This window comes from Argiope bruennichi, chromosome 11 (genome assembly GCF_947563725.1).
Source record: "Argiope bruennichi chromosome 11, qqArgBrue1.1, whole genome shotgun sequence".
NCBI classification, from domain to species: domain Eukaryota; kingdom Metazoa; phylum Arthropoda; class Arachnida; order Araneae; family Araneidae; genus Argiope; species Argiope bruennichi.
The window spans coordinates 29,857,035-29,880,064 of NC_079161.1; the positions used below are offsets into that span (position 1 = coordinate 29,857,035).

General features: G+C 27.4%; 2 protein-coding genes across 2 annotated transcripts in view; one reads left to right on the forward strand and one right to left on the reverse strand.

The window, feature by feature from the left end:
* The window catches only part of LOC129957678 (uncharacterized), a 41,339-nt gene extending 29,657 nt beyond the window's left edge, over positions 1-11,682 (forward strand). Inside the window, exons 3-5 of the mRNA XM_056070126.1 lie at positions 4,877-4,908; positions 7,249-7,389; positions 11,392-11,682. Of these exons, the coding sequence (XP_055926101.1) occupies positions 4,877-4,908; positions 7,249-7,389; positions 11,392-11,463 (245 nt within the window). The 3' untranslated portion in view covers positions 11,464-11,682. The remainder of the gene's footprint in view (positions 1-4,876; positions 4,909-7,248; positions 7,390-11,391) is intronic.
* Positions 11,683-13,054: 1,372 nt separating this feature from the next.
* LOC129957159 (V-type proton ATPase subunit D 1-like) lies at positions 13,055-23,010 on the reverse strand. Its single transcript, XM_056069336.1, has 7 exons — positions 22,858-23,010; positions 21,155-21,272; positions 18,970-19,117; positions 17,401-17,445; positions 16,047-16,217; positions 13,881-13,959; positions 13,055-13,780 (listed from the first exon to the last, which is right to left on the reverse strand). Exons 1-7 carry the CDS (start codon positions 22,896-22,898, stop codon positions 13,639-13,641), a joined length of 744 nt encoding a protein of 247 aa, XP_055925311.1. The 5' UTR covers positions 22,899-23,010; the 3' UTR covers positions 13,055-13,638.
* Between the last annotated feature and the right edge of the window lie 20 nt (positions 23,011-23,030).

Sequence of the window (23,030 nt, forward strand, 5' to 3'; positions counted from 1 at the left end):
AGAGCAATTGCTTTTGTATCATGGTCATGTTACTGGGCTGCGAACCACAAGGTCCCAGGTTCTATTCTCGCTCATTCCAATCCGCCACATTTGTGACCTCGGACGATGAACCTTCGTACAGGTGTTGTGGCACCATCTACCTGCCACCAAAGTCGCCAGATTCACTTGACGCAGCAACCACTCACCCACACACGCTCACTCGCCATGACGCTTGGCAATGCTCAAATGGGCACGAGCGCATTAGAATCAACAACTACTACATCACCACTCAACAGCCATATCATTCGTCTCACCTCCAACTCACTGGAGGGAGAGTCTGTGGTGAAAAGCTTATAAGCCAGTTAACAACTACGCTACCCGAGCAATTGCTTTTGTATCATGGTCATGTTACTGGGCTGCGAACCAGCAGGTCCCAGGTTCTATCCTCACGCATACCGATCCGCCACAATCTAACTTCATAATGTCTTGTATTGTTCTGTGTCATCATATCTTTTTGCTTCCAACAATATATTTCTAAATCACATTTACAAGTACATTTGATTTGAACCATTTGAATGGAATCCCTAATTCCGTTGTTAAAATTCTTATGTTTAATTTCTATATTCTTGAACATGAAGTAAAGAAAGAGATAGGATCATAATTGTTAAAAATAAAATTTGATGTCGATATGTAATTGTCATCAGGAATAATTATTAATTATTTTTCTGATCAATGTTGATTAAAATTCTAGTGCAGATAGATATGTCAAAAAAGAAAAAAAAAAAAAAAAAAACTGGTACGAAAATGAATTCCTGATATTTACAGATAAAATTTTTGAAAATAATCATAAAGTATTTGAGCAATTATTTAAACTTACTCAAGCAGATTCATATTTTCATATTTTTCTTTAAATAAAGAATAATAAGTACAGCATTTTTACTTTTATTGATATTCAAAAAGCGTGGAAAAATGAATTATTTTCCCCCTATTATATTGTTACGAATTTGTAATAATACATCTCTCCGCAATAAATCTCCTTATATTGAAGATCGTTTTGCTATACTAATGATTTATAATATTTATAATCACAAATTATAAAATATATTTTATATAAAATATATAAAATAGTACAAATAAAAAGCTTTTAATCCCCCTTTAAAAAAATTGCGGAGCAATATTTTTTTATCACAAAAACCGAGCAGTATTATGTGGAAATTAAGTGGTAGTGAATATCATAAGAAAAAAAAAAGCATGAACAGTCATCAAAAGTTAAAAAATATACAGTGGCTCAAAAAATTGAGAGTACACCTTACGTTTACTTGATAAATCCGACTTTCAACATAAATAACACATTACTGGGAAGTGCAAACATGTTTTTATTTTTGCACGTAACAAATGGTTTAATTTAGAGTAAAAATAAAGAAAAATCAACGAAAAACTTCTAAATTGAAAAGTTTCAGAAGCATTTTAAATAAACATACGCAGAATTTTGCCTCAAAAAATTGAGAATACACCAATGAAATGTTTGCAATATCACGCATAGAAGCAAACTCTCTCTATTAAGTTGCATGTCTTTTGGCTCTTATAATGGCCTCTAAAAATCATGGTACCGATTCGACCCATTTTTGGTGGTATCGGAAGATATGTTACCCCATTCTTCTGGCAACACTTGTTTTAATTGGGTTTTCTTTCTAATTTTGTGTTTTTGAATCACTTTTTCGAGTATAGCCCACGAATATTCAATGGCATTGATGTCAAGGTACTGTGGTGGCGTGTGTAACTGCTGCTTAAAATGAAAAAGACACCATATTTTGACGTTAGGTGCATTCTGTATGGGGTCGTTGTTCTGATGGAAAATGGAATTTCCATCTAAACCCAAATTTTTAACACATTCCTTTAGATTGCTGCGACCATATGGTTCATCCAACTTGTTGCAGAAACTTTTCAAATCATAGACGAAAATGTAAGTGCTGAAACTGTGTGAAATGAAATTAGACAAGCCGGATATAAAAGTCGCATTGTTAGAGAGAAACCGTACATCAGCTTGCAAATTCAGAAAAAGCATTTAAAGTTTGCAAAAACTCATCAATTGAAGACCAATAACCCTTGGAAGAAATGTATATTTAGCAATGAAAGAAAACTCAACATTTTTGGCATTGACAGTCATCGTTAAGTATGGAGGAATCCTAATACGGCTTTGGATTCAAAAATTTTAGATACTGCAGTTAAACATGATGGTGACTACGTCATGATTGCATGGCTTCATCTGGGATAGGAAATTTAATTTTTATAGATGACATTATATACGATAGGGTTTACTTGGATATACTTCGCAGCAATCTAAAGGAAAGTGCTAAACATTTGAGTTTAGATGGAAATTTCATTTTCCAGTAGGACAACGACCCCAAACAGAATGCACTTAAGGTCAAAATATGGTGTCTTTTTCATTGTAAACAGCAGTTACACACACCACCACAGTACCCCGACATCAATAACATTGAATATTCGTGGGCCACACTCGAAACAGTAGTCCAAAAACGCAAAATTAAAAACAAAACCCATTTAAAACAAGTACTGCAGGAAGAAAGGGGTAAAATATCTTCAGATACCACCAAAAATGGGTCGAATCGGTACCACGACGTTAAGAGGTCATTATAAAAGCCAAAAGACATGCAACTAAATACTGGCACGTTCTTTCTATGCGAGATATTACAAGAATTTCATTGGTGTATTCTCAATTTTTTGAGGCAAAATTCTGCGTATGTGTATTTAAAATGCTTCTGAAATTTTTCAGTTTACAAGTTTTTCGACGATTTTCCTTTATTTTTACTCTAAATTAAACCATTTGTTATGTGTAAAAATAAAAACGTGTTTGCACTTTCCGGTAATGTGTTATTTATATTGAAAGTCGGGTTTATCATGTAAAAGTAAGGTGTACTCTCAATTTTTTGTGCCACTGCATATATTTTTAATTTCATATCCGTATTTTAAATAAAAAGTTAATAAAGATAATACAGAAAGTTGTTGCTTCAACGAAACTGCCAGATTGGCATGATGGTTCTAGATTGTAATGCCAGATGGTTCACAGATTCTTATGCCAGTGAAAGATTGGGTATTTTATAACAGAGTAAATCTATCTTCTCGTAAATGTCAATTAGTAGCATCTTTGATGATATCATTTAGAAAATACATTAAAGATTTAAAAACAATAATAGAAAAATGATTTTTTTTAAAAAGTCCTTTATGAATCTCTTAAAGTAGAAGAATTTTTTTTTTTTTTTATCAAAATGTTGGAGATCAAAGCAAAAATAGTAGTAATGTGGAGCTCAGAAAATAATACGAGAAAGATATAAAATAATTTATTTCATAAAAAACGGATAACTTCCCAAAAGTCATTTCAAAAATACTAAAATGTATTATAAATTTAAGTTAATCTAGAGATAATAAACGATTTGTTCTAACTTTTAATTTCTTGACAAAAAAAAGTATTTTTACTTTTTAATCTATACTTAAAATAAAGCTCAATGTGTGTGTGTGTGTGTGTGTTGGCGCTCTACAGGCCAGGTCATTTGACATAAAGCTACCAAATTTGGTACATGTATACCTTAGAGGTCGGGAATGTGCACCTGGGGTCCCTTTTTTTTGAAATTTTGATTAGAATTTTAATTATTAATTAAAAACTAACTTTCCCGCCAAAAAAATCTTCCATTTTCCCCACCGCCAAATGAGTAAGGCTGTAGTTGTTTTTTTCTCCCAACAGTAATAAGGCTAGGGTTAACATTTTACGGCTAATTATTTCAAACGATTCTGTTTATTTTCTTAATGTTTTATGCATTTAAAATTAAACATTGTTAATTAATCCATGTTTCAGATTCATTCTGAAGTACTTTTGAATTAAAATAAAACAGAATAAAGGAAATTAAAAATGTCTAATCTGCATAGCGCTACCCCAACTGCGGTAGAAAAATTCACGCATTTGCGTTACCGTAACTGGCGTTGAAAATTCACGCATGCGCATTGTGTTCTGATTGTTGGCATGGCAACCATTATCAACGGACGATTTAAATTACTTTTAGGTTAGTTGTATGCTTTTGTAAGTAAATTGTATTTATGTTAGTTATATATTTTTTTGTATATGCTTATAGTTTTAAGTACATCGTTTTTTAAGTAGTTTTTTTTTTAACCTGTTTTCAATGATTTAAATTATTTTTAGGTTAGTTGCATGCTTTTGTAATTAAATTGTATTTATGTTAGTTATATATTTTTTTATATATGCTTATAGTTTTAAGTACATCGTTTTTTAAGTAGTTTTTTTAAACCTGTTTTCGACCGATTATTTTAAACGATTCATTTTATTTTCTTAGTGTTTGGTGCATTTAAAATGAAACATTGTTAATGAATCGATCCGTTCATGATGAATCTGAGAAAATTTTGTTGACAAATTCTTGAGATATTACATAAATTAAGAAAGATATTCTTTAGTGCCCATAAAGTTTAAACGCTCAGTGACTCTATTATCAGTAATCATATTTAAAAAAAAATGCTTCGTTTCAGTAAAAAAATATTATTATATTAATTGCAGATTAATCCTTTACACTTTAATTTAAAGCATAAATTCTACGAGGGGTAACAGAAAATTAGAGAGATACATATCACGTTATGACTGAAGGCCTTTATAATATTATGAGTGAATTATATGACTATCAAAATTTGAAGTTTTAAAATATTTTGCTGAAGAATCTATTAAAGTTGGAATTGCATAAAATATTTAATTATTAAAATTTTAAAGAACATTAAGATTGGCGAAGTGGCTGGTCGCCAAAGGCGGCTAGCACACTAATAATATTATTTTTAGTTATTTAATACTCATTTAATAATTTTTTTCATTTTCTTTCAGAAACAATTTTCCAGAAGAGCATTGATTGGGTGGTAAGTTAATGGACTTATTATCTTTTGGTATCTCACTTTATAAAAATAAAAATATCGTTTGCACATAAGATTTTATTTTAAAAAAAAGATTTTTATTGCGATACGTCCTTATTAACGAAAAATCATTAATAATGCATTTAATAAATAAAATGTATCGAAATAATGCATTTTATCAAAAATTATTCTTTTATTCTTTCAGTCTCATTAAGTCATTATAAGTTAAATAAATTACTTCTAGTCTATAATATTCTGTAGCTTCTAATACTCGCCAATATTGCAATAAAGATTTAATTTTTTTAAAAAAAGATAACGAATATTTAATCTTAAAATGCATACCGAATTCTCTTAATAATATATCTTTCCCTTATACTTAATTTGCAAAAATTTATATCGCGTATGAAAGGATCTGTATATACCCTTATATATATTTGTATATACCCTTATTCCTCATCAATCTTTTCGCCAATGTGATTCTCTTCTCATTTTACCTTCACCTTCTCCCCATTGCGACTGTCTCCGAATTTTTTCTACTGTCTCCGAAAAGTTTCCCAGAATACTATATATATTCAGCTTAATGAAATGAATTTTAAAAAAAGCCATTAAAATGCGTTTGTTTATGGAAAAAAAAAAAAAAATTTTTTTAAACACAATCGTTTTGACAGCTGCGGAATAAAGTGCAAACATTTAATGGGTTCGGGGAAAGTGTTAGTGTTAATATTTACATTTCTGGAGCAGCTGAAGCTAAATAGAAATTCAAATCCAACAAAGATATAATTTTTTTCTACTTTTCTCTTTTTCCTTTTGTTTATTTCAGAACATATATTAAGAATTTAAAAAGGTTGAAATTAAAAAATAATATAAAAACATTTATTTTGAGGACGTTTTTTTTTTTTTTAATAATTTGATAATTATATACTGCTTGTTAACTTCTAATCCTAATTTTAAAAAATGAAAAAATTCTGTTCTAAGGCCTGAAAGATGTCTGTGTTAAATTATCAATACTAAATTAAAGAAATTTGTTATTCGGAGAATTTGAAAATTTTAGGAAAAAAATAATTTTATAGAGAAAAAAAATCAAAAACAGATTCAAATATTTTCATCATTTATATCGGATCACGCATTTACGCATTTTGCAGATAGTATACTTTCTTATAAAGATTTTCATGTAAAAATGTTTTAAAGCACCTAGTTAACAGATAACTGCATATTTTATTCCAACACAGAAATGGAAATATGGACAGCCGCAATACAAAACTATTGAATATCACTGGTATTAAATAATCTCTTTAATAATATATCTAATGATAATTAAAATAATAATAACTGTATGATTATTCAGTGAAATAGAAACATCCTTATGTGAATTAAATTACTTTCCGATTTCCGAACTCTCTTTGAAATGTTTTACGTTTAGTTTAAATATTTTCAGCAATAAATTTCAAGAATTCATTTTCCCACAATTTTTTTGGTCTTATTTTCATATCTATACTAAAATTTTAGTCAATATTGGCTCAAAAAGGTTATAGAAAAGCATGCAATGGCAGAACATCTCGATATAGAAATGAGCTCAGCTCAAGGATTGAAACAATTACTTAAAAAAATAGTTGGAAGGAAGGATTTTTTAATCTTTTCTTACCCAAAAATTCTTATGTTTAACAACACGTTTAAAACTAATGATAGATATTGAACAATTAATCTTTATTTAATAAAATAGCTTAAAATAAATGGAGCAAAGAAAAAATTAAATAACATTTGTTAAGCCGAATGTCAATTAAATAACATTTGTTAAACCGAAAATCAATTAAATAACATACGTTAAGCCGAAAATCAATTAAATAACATATTTTAAGCCGAAAGTCAAGTCCGAATACTTTACCTGACAAATAGACGAATAAAAAATTTTTATATTTGTCAATTATTAATTGACGAATATAAAAATGACAACATTTTTACTTAACCCTATAAAGCTTAGCTGGAAAAATCTTTATTTCTTTCATTAATATGTATTAGCAAGTTTTCAGACATTGTCTTGAAATGAAAAGTCTACAACTCAAAAAATATTTATTTCTTTCTTTTTTCTTTTTCTTTTTTCTCCCCCCCCTTTTTTTGTAATGATATTTGTAGAAGGCAGACAGATTTTCAAGTTACTATTGCAAGATGTAATTGATAAATAATCTGATACGGGCCATCATTAGATTATTGAATTTAATTTTCAATATTAAAGCCCTACGAAAAACTTTTTTTTTTTTTGAATTCCTGTTCTTTTACTAGAGGTAAGGATCTAATAAATGAGCAATCATTTATATTATGACTAACATAATTTATGTCCCTTTCATGTAGGAAGATGCTTACACATTGAGCATCTTGATACCAATAACAGCTGGTGTCCTTTTTGCAACAACCATTATCGTTGTAGTGGCTCTCTGTAGATGCCTGAGAAGATGTTGTAGACGCAGAGCATTTAAACGGAAACCACTCCCGGTAAGTTCCGTCGGTTTAGTTTATTATTTTTCCAACATGCACTTATCGATATATCAAAATATAATATTTAGTATATCATATTTGCCAAAATATTTTATCGATCCAAAACAATTATATCGGAAAGTTGGATTTCTAACTAAGCAGCCTAGTTGATGGAACAGCTGGTAAATCGATTAAAACTGTTTTAGCCTAGCTGCTAAATAAACGAATTTGTAAAATGTACAAATCCTATGAGTTATAAAATATGAAAAAAAAAAAAAAAAAAAAAAAACCCAAAAAAAACTGCAGTGTGAACATATGTATGTGTACGTCGTCACCATTTATTTCTTAAAATCATTATGAAATGAAACATAATTATTATTTATAATACATTGGTTTATAAATTATTCCTTTAATTAATCTTATATTCCACTTACTAACTTGTAACGTAATAATTTTTAATGCTATATTTGCTTGAAGTTTATCATTCGCTTAAAATTTCTTCACCGGTCTTTATTGACCAAAAAAGATCGGCAAAGATATTGTTCCGAAATTTCCGGGTTCGTTTGGATAGTGGGAGTTATATGGTGTGGAGAACCCTCAATCAGCAGGTGGCAGTAGAAAATAAAAACAAAGAGGTTTATTTACACGAAGACACACAGGACAGCACAAGGACGACAACTATATACAGCACAGAAGACGATTATCTTCAGCCTAGACGTGCAGCATACAACATACTCTACTGCAGACAGTAGCACACAGCTTAGTTCAGCACTAGCTTCACTCCATCGCTGCTCCGCTTATCTCTGGAAGGCCATTTCTTTACCGTCGCTCCCGACGACTCCCCGGCAGCTGCAGCTCCTTTTATAGGTCTCAGGAGGCGGGTCTAGAAGCCTCTCAACCAATCAGGAACGTTCGAGGCGTAACTCGGTTCCTACTGGATGGAACGGGAAAATTCTCGATGTTTCGGGTATAATTTATTTTGGTGCCAAATTCGTCGCCAAGCTCTGGGACCTCATATGGAACCAACTATGCTGGGAAGCCCCATCACAGATTCGTAACAATATCATGTCATCTATTGAGTATTTTCATTAATGATATCCGGTTAAACCTACAGTTTGTCAGTGGCATGTAGTTAATAATAAGTACGATAGTGTAGAAAAATAGATTTTTAAAAAACCTGATGATAAATATCCTTCTTACCCAATTAATAATAATAATTGAAATATGTAACAATAAAATCTTAAATCCAATATTAATTAAGAAAAGCAGGCGTTTATTTCTTCTTCAATGTAGCACATGAAAAATCAAACGATAAATTCGTACTTTCTACCATAAAACGTTATTATTTGTATTTAATTGAAAGAACACAAATTTGCAAACGATAGCTAATTTCTTGAAATACGTTTAAAATGCAGAAATAAACTTTCAGTTCTTGCCGATTAACACAAATTTTTGGCATTTACTAAAAACTACGAAGCTTTCCTGGATTTATATATTATTTTTATAATATTTTTACTTTGATATTATTTATTTCTCATAGATACAAAATTATTCGGTAGTAATATAAACAGTACTTACAGTTGCGTCAATATGTGATATTTCATTTTTTTTTTTTTTCACCGTAAACAAAATGTAGAGAGGGTATTGTGATCGTCAAAAAATTCAAACCCAAGATTTTGATGAAATTCTTCGTTTCGATCTTCCCTAGTCCGAAAAACTTATTTTTGGCATTACGGCTGAGTATCAGCCAGTATGTCTATCTGTAAAAAAAGATAACTCAAAAACGCTTTGAGGTAGACAAATGAAATGCAATATTCTGTTTTTTCACTAAGTTTGTACATTTCTATCAAATGCCGAGCAAAATCTGCACAGTAGATATCTGTCTATCCAGCTGAGGGGTGCCAGCTCAGGTGCCATCCTCGTCATCTGACCGCGGTTCAATATTACGAGGTCCGTCCCAAAATAGCCCTAGTGTTGCTTAAAACGGGATGTTAATATAGCTAACTACCTAACCAACTGCATGAGTACAAAAGGATTCAATAATTACAAAATGCTAAGAGTTATGTAATTAAAATTTGGTACACATCTTTAGTATCTGAAATAAAAATCTGTAACAAATTTTGAACCAAATCTGTCAAGCAGTTGACCATCTGTCGTTCCGTATTTTCTCATGCATGTAATAGTAATTAATTCATAAACTCAATGACTTATAGCAATGAAATCCGGTATGCTATCTTGTGACAATTGTAGTTCTGTGTCGAATTTTGATGTGAATCGGTCTACGAAAAAAGATGTTCAAATGTATTCTCAAAATAGATTCATTAAAAATGATTGACTCCTGCCAAAGATCTGTATTTTGTAATTATCATCTGGTGATTGACGTTCACTAATGCTACTTTGCATGGCATTAGTGAACGTCAATCAAAGTATTCATGGCCTTATTGTCACAATTTTATGCGGGGGGAGCGGGTGGGATTGCATTAATTGGAGTTAGGGATTGCAATACCGGTATACCGGGATACCGAATACCGGTATTTTGAGCCATTTTACAATTTCGTAATACCGGTATTCACAAATTTAAATACCGGTTTTTCGGTATTTACTAGAAATTTTTTAAATTGTCTCCTCTATATGATCAGGGATCGCCAACATAGCAAAATAGTATGCGTTTTTGTTTTTGTCTCCCCAACTGGCGAAATTAATTAGCTAATTAACGGCTTAATTAATTGCTTAAATCTAAATTAGCGAAACATGGATTATCCCTGAAAGAAGATATTGTATCTATAACGACTAATGGAGCAACAGTTATGAAAAAATTTGGAAAGTTGATTGGTGCAAATCAGCAATTGGGCTATGCTCATGGATTTCAATTAGGAGTAATAGATGTATTATACCAAAAAAATAAAGAACAGAAGAATCCAAATATTGTGGATATAGAAACTTCGGATTCCGACATTGAAGAGAGTAAGAGTGAGAGTGATATTGACAATGAAGATAAAGACAATGTAATTGTGGAAGAAGATATTTCTAATGAGGATGAAATATTAACCCATCAAGAATTGCTTCCTATAATTTATAAAGTTCGAAAAATTGTTAAGATATTTAAACTTTCCCCTACAAAAAATTTCATATTAAAAATATATATACTAACTGAAAATGAAACAGAATATATGTTAATAATATATTCTAAGACACGTTGGAACAGTTTACTCCTAATGATGGAACGGTTTTTGAAATTTAGAAATCCAATCCAAAAAGCAATAACCGACTTAAACCTGCAAATTAATTTTTTCAGACAGTGAATTCATCTTAATATCCAAAACTATATCACTTCTACTTCCAATAAAGCTGACTATAGATGCATTATGTCGGAGAGATTTTAATTTATTAACAGCTGCCATCATGAAAGAACAGCACAAATCACTATCTGAAGAACGTAGACGTAGATGCCGAAAGAGCGTTTTCGACAGCTGGTAATTTTTACACAAAATTACTTTTCAGCTTTAATGACAGTACAGCTGATGCATTATGTTTTTTAAGATCACATTTCAAAAATTTGTATTAGTACCACAGACTGAATACTGATATTTACAATTTTTTGTGATTTAAATAAATAAGTTATTCCTTTACTTTTTTGTGATTCTTTACATACTGTTATAATTTATAAGTTCCATATTATTTTTTGTGATATTACACTCTCTTATAAAACTGGCAAATAAAACAAAGAAACACCTTGTTTTCTTTCTTTTTCTAAAATTTCTAATACCGGTATTAAGATCTAAAAAATACCGAATACCGGTATTGAAATTTTGGTCCGGTATTGCAATCCCTAATTGGAGTGTATGCGAGGATGTCTCAGGAAGACCATTTCTGTTGATTTTTGTCAAAGGATTTGAATATAGTAAGATGAAAAGGAATTTACATTTGCCTTCCCGCTTGCCAAGATAAATTTTTTAAAATACTTTTTATTCGAGCAATAAGTGATCATGTGATAAAAACTTCCCTATATTTTATTTCCAGGATTCAGTTAAGAATTTGAGACCTTCAGATCGGGCAAGATTGTTGGGAGACACATCTGATGAAGAATTCTAATACCAAGAAAATATTTAATTGCTCACAAAGAAAAACTGAACAGAGCTGATGCACAGTGAAGGAGGAAATATGAACATCAAAGAGAAGAGAAAATGTATTTAAAAAAAAAACAAACAGAAAAGCAATGTTGATGTATCTACAGTGCCTTTTGCAATTTCTCTCTTGGTAACACCAGTTTACACATAAACACACAGTGTTCCTCAAAGTTGTGAACATCACCCAATTGCTTGTATAGAAAGAAAAAAAAAAATTAAAAGACAGATTATTTTTTAATTTTATGTTTAAACCTCATAAAAAATGCAACAAAATAAATCAATTTTGAAAAAAGAAGCAATCTTGTCCAAACAAAAATAAAGAGCACTTACTGAAGTTATAGTATGGTAAACATCTGTATAAAAGAAGCAGATTATTAAATCAATATGTTAATTCATATGTATAGAATGCAATGTTATTTTTGATATTAGTTTTACAAATTATTTTGTATAGTTTGTATTTAATCTGTTTCTGTAAGATAACAGGTTAAATTTTTTTTTTTATTTATTACTAATTTCTTCTCTTTTTGCCCAAGTAAATATGTAAGGGATTAATAAATTGCTATTTATGAGTTATTATTCCATATAATCTTTTTTAATGAATTGATACATTAATGTTTTAGTTATTAGTAATATTAAGAATTCAATACTTTGCAAAATTATATTTACTATTATTATTGCTATATAGGTACTTGGCAGAATTTTTTCATTTGTTCCATTAAGCAAATTCATTGTTATATAAATCATGATAACTAATGTAAACCTAATGAGATATCAATGACATGTAATCAATTTAATAAGTTACAGAAATATATATATTAGTAGAAACTGTATTTTAAATGTATGCATTTTGTTTTTTTCCCAAAGGAAAAAAAAAAAAAAAAATCACTTTTCTGTATGAGTAATAGCTAGTCACAATTGTCGTTTGTTGTTCAATCAATGGATTTTTTGGAAAAAGAAAATGAAATAAAAATAAAAAAAAACTTATCTAGTTTATATTCTGTCTATAATACTTACTTTTCACAGTCTAAGATAAGACTAAACATTTTTTAAAGTGGATTTGAAAAAAAAAAAAAAATCATATGTAAACATGTTATTGCAAAAATGTTAAATATAATCAAAATCAATGATATATAAAATGGCAGCCATCTATTTTTCTACAAAATCAAAAATTCATGCCTTTCAATTTTTTTTAGTTATTTAATATATTTATGTCTTAAGTTGAATTAATATTTCTTTTATTTCAAAGAAAACAATTACAAAAAGATCTATGTTGTAGAATACAATAAAATAAAAAATTATGAATAAAATGCAAGACAATTAAGAAATGAATGCAGTATTTAAAAATAAAGACATTCATGAAGTAAAATTTTTATTTTGAAAAAAATAACACTGATGACTCATCAGAACAAATTATAAATTACTTTAAAAACAAAAATGTTTTAATTCATTATTGATAAATTCAATTATTATAAACAATTAAAAAATGAATTTGATTGCTTGATTGTATCATAATATTCACAATATACAAAAAAGACCAAATTAAAAAAAAATCCATTAATTATATTGATTTCAGGGATGAAATACAATACCTTTAAAAAAAGTAATGTAATCATATTGCTAAAATATTTCAACAGTATTTATTTTAAAGTAATAAATTCATTGACAGATCAAATACACAGTTTAAAAAAGAAATAATATTTTATCTTTAATACATTCTCACTATACATTTAACTACACTGATATACAAATGCAAGCAGTGTTTACACATTTAACGATTTCACAAAAAACATATACCAGTATATGTTGTAAAATTTTTTTATAAACTCAATATGATAAGCAATAATTTACCGATTAAATATCACATTTTGATGTTAATATAGTTCTTTCAAATCAAAAAACAAGATTCAATACCCAATGCTGCAACCATCTAAATTATCTAATCCTTGCAAGAACTGCACTTATTAAAAAAATTTACTCGTATATAATTAATTAAACTCAACCAATTCCTACAAAAATAAACTGATATAGTACATTTCAAACAATAAACATTTTCTTGAATATATATACACCTCTATACATACACCAAAAGATCTGAATATTTTGCATATTTTTTAAAGTTTGAAATTGAAAAACATCTAAACTAAAACAGCACATCATCTTCATTGTCATTTTCCAGGAGATTGGGTGCAGAATCAACTTCAACACCCCGAGCTTTTAATTCTTCTTTCAATCTGTCATTTTCCGCTCTCATTGCTTTTTTCTTGCCTTGGATCTTCTTCAATCTGGAAAATAATCAGCAATGAAATATTTTTATTAAGAAATTGCACATGGAATCAAATTTATAACTATATATAGTAAAATTCTTATAAAAATATATCTTGCCTATAAAATTCTTCTCTTTCTCGCTCATCTAATTCTGATGTAATGTAAGCAATAGTTCTTTCAATCTTTGGAATAACAACTGAAAAAAAAAAAAAAAGAATTTTATGAGTATTTAAACAGCTTAAATAAACGGAATGCCAGAAAAATAAATAAAAATGCATATTTAAATTAACAAAATGGTATTAAAATATAAAAATAAACATATTATTAATAATAACTATTTATATATATTCAAATTTTTTGAAGATAAGCAGGTTTTTTGTAACATTTTTATAAAAATATATTTTTGCAATTTATAAAAGTCACCTACAGTATTCATTTTATTAATTTAGTAATATCAACCAACTTTGATAAACTATATTTCAGTATTTAAAAAAATTATTTTGAGCTATACTTGCACAGTAAAAATAGAACAAATTAATTGGTGAAATTATTCCTGCTGTTGTGGCTAGAGCTCTGCCCAAGATTTATTTTGGAATTTCTTTCGAAAACATAAGATGCTAGGGATAGACATTAAGGATACTTTTATAAAATATTTCAAAAATTTATAAAATTGATACAGTGGTCATGACTGGAGTTATCTTGTCAAATATTTCTCATATAGAGAATGTACAATGAAATATTATTTATGAGATTTCTCTTGAAACTGGGCTAAGTTAGGATGGCAGGCAAACACCGATGATTTATTAGTAGGTCATGAGATGTAATATAAATTAAAAATTGGCAAAATATGTAACTGACTGAGATAGGGAACTTTGATAATTCTTCCTACAAAAAATGCAAGGTGAATTAGTGTTTTTGAGATTTTTCTACAGTATGAGAAGACATACAAAGAACAAACTCCCATAAGAAAAAAAAAAAAAAAACATTATAGAGGATGGTTGACAAAGTTTTTTTTTTCTTTTCAAATTATTTTAAATACGTAGATGAACATTCATAATTTTTATGCCAATATATTTTCCCAAATTCTTCACATATAGTGTTAATTTAAAAAATAACGTAAATAATTATAAAAAGAAAACATTACAAATATTCCTACTGTGAATAATTATTTTGAATCCAGTGACACATTTTAAAAAAATAACACCCTAACTAAAAATTGCAAATTAAAATTAAACCTTTCTGATCAGTTAATCAGTTGTCATCATTTTCTTAATATAATATAAAATTTATATTTTTTTAAAACCATCACAATGAACAAAAAGTCATAAACTGCATAGCTCATTTATTAAATATTTTAATTCACTTAAAAAAATCTGCAAATATTTAAATTAACACTTTTTTTTTTTTTAATATACTGAACAGACTTTCCTACAAGTTTATTTGCTTGATATGAGTTTCCTAAGAAAGGATCTCCAAATAGGAGAGTTACATACTGATAGCGCTATCTAAATAAGTGATAAAATTCAAGCCAAAAAGTAAGATAGTAAAGAAGATGTGGCAGCTATTGAGTAGCAAGTACATATCTAAAAACTAATTAATATATATTGGAAACTCAATGAATCTCCAAGACAAATAAAAAATTAAAACGAGGCTTTTCTCCGAATAAGAATTGCAAGCTAAGAGCATACTGATTAAAAATTTCAAAGGTTTTTTCTGATTTTCATAATTTAAATTGACAACAATTTTATTTTATAAATTAATAGTAATAATAAACAATTTATCAAGAAATAAATTAACATTCAAATCTTTTTTTAATGCTAAACTTCATGAATATCAAACTTATAATTTATCACTTTAAAACTAAACTCATAATACTATTCCTCAAATTTTTCTCTTGTCAACCCCCCCCCCATCTTTTTAAAAAGGGAGGAAGTCTCAATCATTTTTATTAAAATCACTTTTTTCATAGTTACAACTAAGAAAATGACTTCAAAATAGGAAATAATAATAACAAACTTTAAATTCATGTTAAATAAATAGAAATTTTATTTTAAAACATTAAGTTTTGATAGAATTATTCAAATAAAGAAGAAAGTGCTGCACAAATTTCTGCTATTCAAATACTCTTCAATATGATTTTATATGGGATCATAACTCCAAATTTTATGTGGACTTATTTAGGCTGAAATATAATTCACAGAATTTTACAATTTTTTTTTATTGAAAAAAAATTAGTAAAAGTATTTATTATAGAAATTCTAAGGGAGGAGGGAAAATACAAACCATGTTCAAGAGCATTCACCCTTCGATTTGTAACCTTGATAACTTCATCTAAAGTGATGAAAGATGTCTGAAGAGATGCTAAATCAACTAACAGGTGAACTGCTTTAGCATAATTTTTTTTCAGCTTAGCCAATTGTTGTCCACCTCTAGCCAAGCCAGCCAATTCATAGGCTAATTAAGAAAAAAGAAAAGTTAATAAAAATAAAAAGATTCCAAAATATAATTTGTGAACAACATTCAAAAGTCAGTTATAAGAAGTCAAAAGTATTCAAAATATTTTTGATCACATACATATATATCACAATGTCTCCAAATACTGTTAATGTATTTATATTACACAAAGTTACAGAAAGAATGCATAACTCATTTTCTTATAGGATATTGATTATTGGTATTTAACACTGAATTATGTTGAAATAAATATATCAGTTACATTTAATTAAATAAGGATTAAATTTTTAAAAATAGTGTTATGATACACTATATTTATACAAAAAATTTCAAATGCTACTGACTACAGCAACTTTGCTACGATTTTTTTTTAAAAAGTACTTTCATTAAATTAACAACAAAAGTTCAATCATACAACAAATTAGTTTGAAAGATTAACTTTTAATAACCAAGATTATTTTTGATTTTCAAGTAAAATATAAATCTCAAGTTAAGATAATAATGAATCAAAAATTGACAAATAACATATCAATAATAAATAAAAAAAGGGAAAAGCTGGAATTCAATGATTGTTTTTGCTGTCTATTTAAAATCTGCCTTCAATAAGAATTTTTCATTACATAATTTAAGCATCAGTTTTTTTGTTTTTTTTTCAGAAATAATTTTTTTTTTCAATATTTATAACTTTCAGTTACAAAGAAGAACACACATATTATAAAAGTGTACATTATATTTTAAATTTATTTGAAAATAAGATAGCAATTTAAAATTTTAATAAATATTTATTAAGAAAAGAAAATATTACATTATTTACAGTTATATAATATAACTATAAACATATATTTGGTCGACTTGCATCTTTTGCATTAATAAAAAAAAGGACAGAAAATATTTAAACAGTCCACAAAGAAATACATCATTACATGTTTATTAAAATGGAAAAACTATGAAAATACAAATCTCATGAAATAAGGCTTTGACTTTATATTGTAGAGATGAATTAGAAAAACATGATTCATCTGAATCAGCAATAAACTACTTAAATTATATGAAAGAGTAAATGATGAAAATAGTTGCTATACTATATATTTTTTTAAATGCACGAGAGCATTTTAAATTTTCCCAAAATATAAAAATTCTTATATTACATCTCTAAATTATAAAATAAAGAAAAATTTCTTACTATCCACTCCATTTTGAAAACTCTCAAATACAGGAAGATTCACACCTAGAAGAGAAGAAATTGTCTATATAAAATATATCGAAATATTTATTTAATACATGAATTTCACAATAATTCCATTGACACATTTAAAATAGAAAACGAAATAACAGGCTGATTGTATCTATTATAATGATAATAATAAAAGAAATGCAATAAATTTTAAATATAACAATAAAAAAAACCTGTTGATTATGTCTGAATTTGAATCCATTAATAGTCATCCATGCACATTAATAGTTTTAAGCCCATAAAATTAAAATCAGAATACAGCTTGTTAAGGGAGATTTAGGTCTATCTTAGAAACAAATACTCATCTTTCTTCATAAACAAAATTATATTTTATTAATGCTTGATTAGGAGTACCTTAATGCATGTTTCTATTTTTGTTGCCATTCTCTTACTGAAACTAACCCAGCCTCTAAGTAAGATAAGAAATCTGCACAGATGGTCTTTATATATTAAAAAATTATATATTTTAATACAAACAATGTCTAAAAAATAAAGAAAAAAAAATATGAATGCTGAATTTCAGTTTGAATCTGATATGAAAAACTTTGGGCAGTGGAAATGATGCATGAATTCCTGGCAACAGATTTACACTCTTCCTCTACTACTATATACATAAAAAAATAGTAATTTCATACAAAAATTCTTAATATCAAATTTTATTAAAAATTTACTTAAATTTCTTCATTTTTTTTTTCAATTGAAAATATGTATTTTGATGAAACAGTTTACCCAGTACAGACTTAGCCAATAAATATTTTTCAGTCACTGCAAACACTTTTCAATTCTTACTTTACAGCAGTATTTGTCACCCAATGAGCAAAAAATTTATCACATATTAAGGTTACCTCAAATTTGTAAAATTTAACAAATAAATGAAAAAAATGGGAAGGAATATTTCTTGTTACTGATAATTAAAAAAAATATTAGAAGCTCATTGTAAATATTTCAATTCCATTTAAAATTCAAATCTAATAAATATATATATATTTATTTATTAGATTTGAAACATATTTTAACAGCAAGCGGCTGAAAAAAATGTTAAACTTTTGGAATTTTAACTTCTTTTCACTTTTAACTTTAATAAATTTTCAATTTATTTTATCACAGGAGCCATATTATGTACAGAGAAAAAAATAAGACTAGAGATGTGTCCGTTTACATCACAATATAATAGAAAAGTTGTAGAAATTTTTCCCTTCCGTGATTTTATTGTAAGAATTTGATAGCGATTTCCTTGGCACGTGTAGACTTTGGAAAGGGAATCTTAGGTATCTTTAAAAGAATGTTATATTAGGGATTTTTATCTCTTCACTCTGAGTGTGGGAAATGAAGAAGTCATCTGTCTTTTAGAGCATGTGCAGAAATAAATAAAAAAGTGGGGATGTAATCAGAAAATAAGAGGGCACTTTAGAATGAAGTTAATATAGGTAATTTATGATAAAAATTAGAAAATAAGGATTTAAATTAAATTAAGAGATATCATTATATATCACTCAATTCAAAATTCATAAAATTTACCAGCGACATTGTCCTTCTTGCTGCGGACTTTGATTTGTGCTTTTGTAACATTTTGCAAAACAATATGGTTGAAATCCCCAGTAGTAAATTTAGCTTCAGCTAAAGAGAAAGCAGCTTCTTTCATCACATCTCCCATAAGAGATTTGGTCTGAAATTAAAAAGAGTGTATTATATATATATATATTAAAGCGTACCATTTTCATAATCAAATTATCTTAAAAATATGTTATATAAATTATAGAATTTATTTTTTCTTTAGTGTCTTTTTCTCCTATATAAACAGCAAAAACACACATTTCTGCAAACCAGAAAAAATTCCATGCAGTGCTAAAATTTTCAGAAGCATCCAAACAAAAAATATTAGTCATTCATTTAAATGCTTTTACCATATAAAATTTAACAGTGTTCCATATAATAACTAATTTTTCATCAAAATTACTAATTTGATTTCAGAATATTCTTTTATGAACATTATTAATTTAATGGACACATTTAATTACAGACATAACTGAAAGATACTTTCCTAAAGATATAATTAATGATTACTATTAAGAAACTATATGAAAATAAAGAACTGCAGACTATGTAAATATAATCTTATCTAAGGATATGGAGTGAGAAATTGCTGCAAATATTAAGCATTTTTAAACATTCTAAACATAGAATGTTTTCTATCTTATAAAAATTGATATTTATTTTTGGAACATTAAAAAAAAAAAGTTTGAATGTGTAATTTTTTATATCTTCATATTTATTTATATAATATCTTGTACAGTAAAAAATAAAAATGGGAGGCATTTTAATTTTCTCAAAAAAACATAAAAATGATCTTCAAAGATGAAAAAAATTATCATTACTAAAAATTAAATCTATTTTCATACGATCAACAATGAAATTATGCTATCTTTTTCACCATTTCCTAAAAATAACAGGTTATCAATTTAGATGGATACATCATTTCTAAGAATGCTGCCACTGATAAAGAAGCATAGCATCATAAAAAATTTTGTATTAGGATTTTGTATTTGTAGCAACAAACAAGATTCAACATGATTGAGATGGAAAATGAAAATTTCCTCTTATGCTAATTCCCCATATTTTGCAATCCAGAGCATTTTATCTACAGCCTTATAAAGCTGAGAGCTAAAGCATTCCAGGATGGTTGCAATTATAAGGATGGCAAAACTGCCATGAAATTAATGACAAAACAATACAATGTTTTAACTTAACATTTTTAGATAAATTTTATCTATCAGAAAAAATTAGCAGCATTTAAAAATGACGAGACTATAAAAATTATCTTATTGCAACTTACTTTCGAGGTTTAGTAAAGGAGGTTTTTATTTATTATTATTTTTTTTTTAACATTTCATATTGTAAGAGGGAGGGGGGAATCAAAAGTAAGGACTTTTAAGGTGCTTAAAAATTATATTCAAATTTAAGAATTTTGCCCCATGAATGAGAGGGTGCTATGCCTCATGAATCTCTAATGACTGTCATTAGTAATACATTTAACCTTCATCTTCTAAATGAAACTTTAAGCAGTTTCAATTAAAAAAAGTTACACTTTAATATAATATTATGGGCTAGAAATGCAGATTATATACAATGCTGCTTGATCATGAAAATTTGCACCTACTACAACTCAGAAAAAAGTTGAATTTATATGGAATTACTGAAGGTTTCATAATTTATAGAACATAGCATAATGATAAAAATTCGAAATAATCAAATATCAGAACAAAACCGAGAATGGAATATAACTATTGAATAAACAATTAAATGATCAAATTATACTGATAACTTATTAAACAAGGCTTTAACAACATAATACAATGTATTATTTTTTATGATACATTATATTATGTTGAATCACATATAAACATAAATATGTAAACAAATGGTATTACACCATATTGATATTCATACAATCAAAAGCTGCAAGTATAGGAGACAAATATAAATTACAAATAAAACAGAAAATAACTCTAGCAATTCGACACACTGCATCTATTCTGAACCAAAGGATAAGGGAAACAATGAAACTGCAAATATAAACAAGGCATATTTTTTTCAGAAATTTTTATATTTAACATTTAATATTATATAATATTCACTAAAACTGTTCCAAAAACATTTTTTAGAGATTAAAAAATTATATTTAAAAACTGAAAAATCCACATACCTCAACAATTTTTTTCAGAATTTGTCGAAATCTCATTTGCAAAGCATCTGCTTTTCTTTTCAGAAGGCCATGTCCCTTTTGAGCAGCTTTTAAACGTCCCTTCATAATGGTCATAGCCCTAAATAAAATTTAAAATCATGTCATTATGTATACTAATATTTAAAGAGAAATATTTTAGGAAACTAGCAAATCAAATTTGTAACAAAAACATAATGTACAATATGGAAAGTAAGTATAACATATACAATAAGAAAAGTAAAATAAACCATAACTATAAATATCTTCAAGAAAAATCAAATTAATTCCATTTACACAATAATTATTTATAACTGAGGTAAATGCAATTTATTCAATATATACAAATTAAATTTTAACATAATAATGTGTACAGGTCGGATTTCTCATTGCAAACTGCATCAAGGAAAAATCTGTACATAAAAATTGCTTATAATAACTGACAAGGCTGAACCCAGAGCAATCAAATTTGGCATTTATCTTGAGTAATAAATACTTATTAAGAAATTGTTGTTTTTCGAATTACAATAAGATAAGAATTAATTAAAAGAATTTAATGTGCTTCTGTAATAATTTAAAAATGGAATTATTTTACAGGAATAATTTTTACAAAACTTTAAAGTTAAAAAAAAAAGTTTATCAATGATATAAATTTTATCTCTGCACAATTTTTGTCTCTAAGTTAAAAATGTTTTAAGTACATTTTACATAAATATTCTTCAGTGTTTTATTTATTACATGAACACTTACTTGCACTGCAACATTATTAAATCCATTTTTTTGTGGGTACATAATTACATTGCTATGTAATTAAGAATAAATCTAAAAAAATTAATCATGCCTAAAACGTCATCATACAGCATCTCAAATTAGAAACTCAAATCAGCTGTTTGGTTTATTATATATAATATCCTACTCAAGTTTATACTTCGAATTCTTATAAAATTTTAAGGAAAAATTACCCGTTACGATTCCAATTATGGATACACAAGATTTGACGTATCAAAAAGAGGAATTTGAATAAGAAACTGGAAAGTGGTTCTTTTCCAGTTATATTAAAGTAGAGGGCACAGTAGGATTAAGAACCCCCTAAAAGTAAAATCTATCCTCCATTTGAATTACCAAGTTATTATTCTTGGCTTTCCATATTAATAATAAATCAATTCATCAAATATATGGAGATATTAGGACAGAGAAATAGGGACAAAAATTAACTGTAAAAGAGAAATGAAATTTGTTTACAAGTACAATATGCATAGAGTGAAAATCAACATACAATCACACACACAATTGATGCACAATCTCAAAAAGAGCACCATAACTTTGAAGAGAATGAAAAAATTTATTCTACTTTTATGCATATTTTAAACATAATCTTTAATTATATTTTCCAATTCCTACACAAAACAAATCAGTAATACAACAGCTGAAATAAAAAATACAATAAGACACAAAAATGCTATCTTAATAATGATCACTTTGCAGATAGATTCGCTATGCATGTAAATTATTTTATGTCGAAGTAAAGAAATAATACATTAAATTCAAAAAAAATAATATACTGAATAATATTTAAATACTACGCAATTCACAATTTATATTAATTCACAGTCTAAACAAATAGTATATATATTTAAATAACGAAAAGTACTTCTGTAAATGAAGAGCAAGAATGAAATATTACTCACATTCGAGATGGGAAAACTGGTATAGTATCTTTACCACTCATATTTTCGTATTTTTACAATTAGTTAAATATAATTGAAGAATTATTAATATGATATTGATTAGACTTCAGATCAGGTGACTCGAATGCATACAACCCATCAACACAAGATCGAAACTGCGACCGTAAATAAAT

Bases quoted from the DNA above. Each gene is read 5' to 3' on its own strand.
- LOC129957159 (XM_056069336.1), bottom strand. From the start codon at position 22,898: ATGAGTGGTAAAGATACTATACCAGTTTTCCCATCTCGAAT. The intron at 16,218-17,400 runs GTAAGAAATTTT...TTTCTTAATTAG, and splicing joins TTTTCAAAATGGAGTGGATA to CCTATGAATTGGCTGGCTTG. The intron at 13,781-13,880 runs GCAAGATATATT...ATTATTTTCCAG, and splicing joins GAAAGAGAAGAATTTTATAG to ATTGAAGAAGATCCAAGGCA.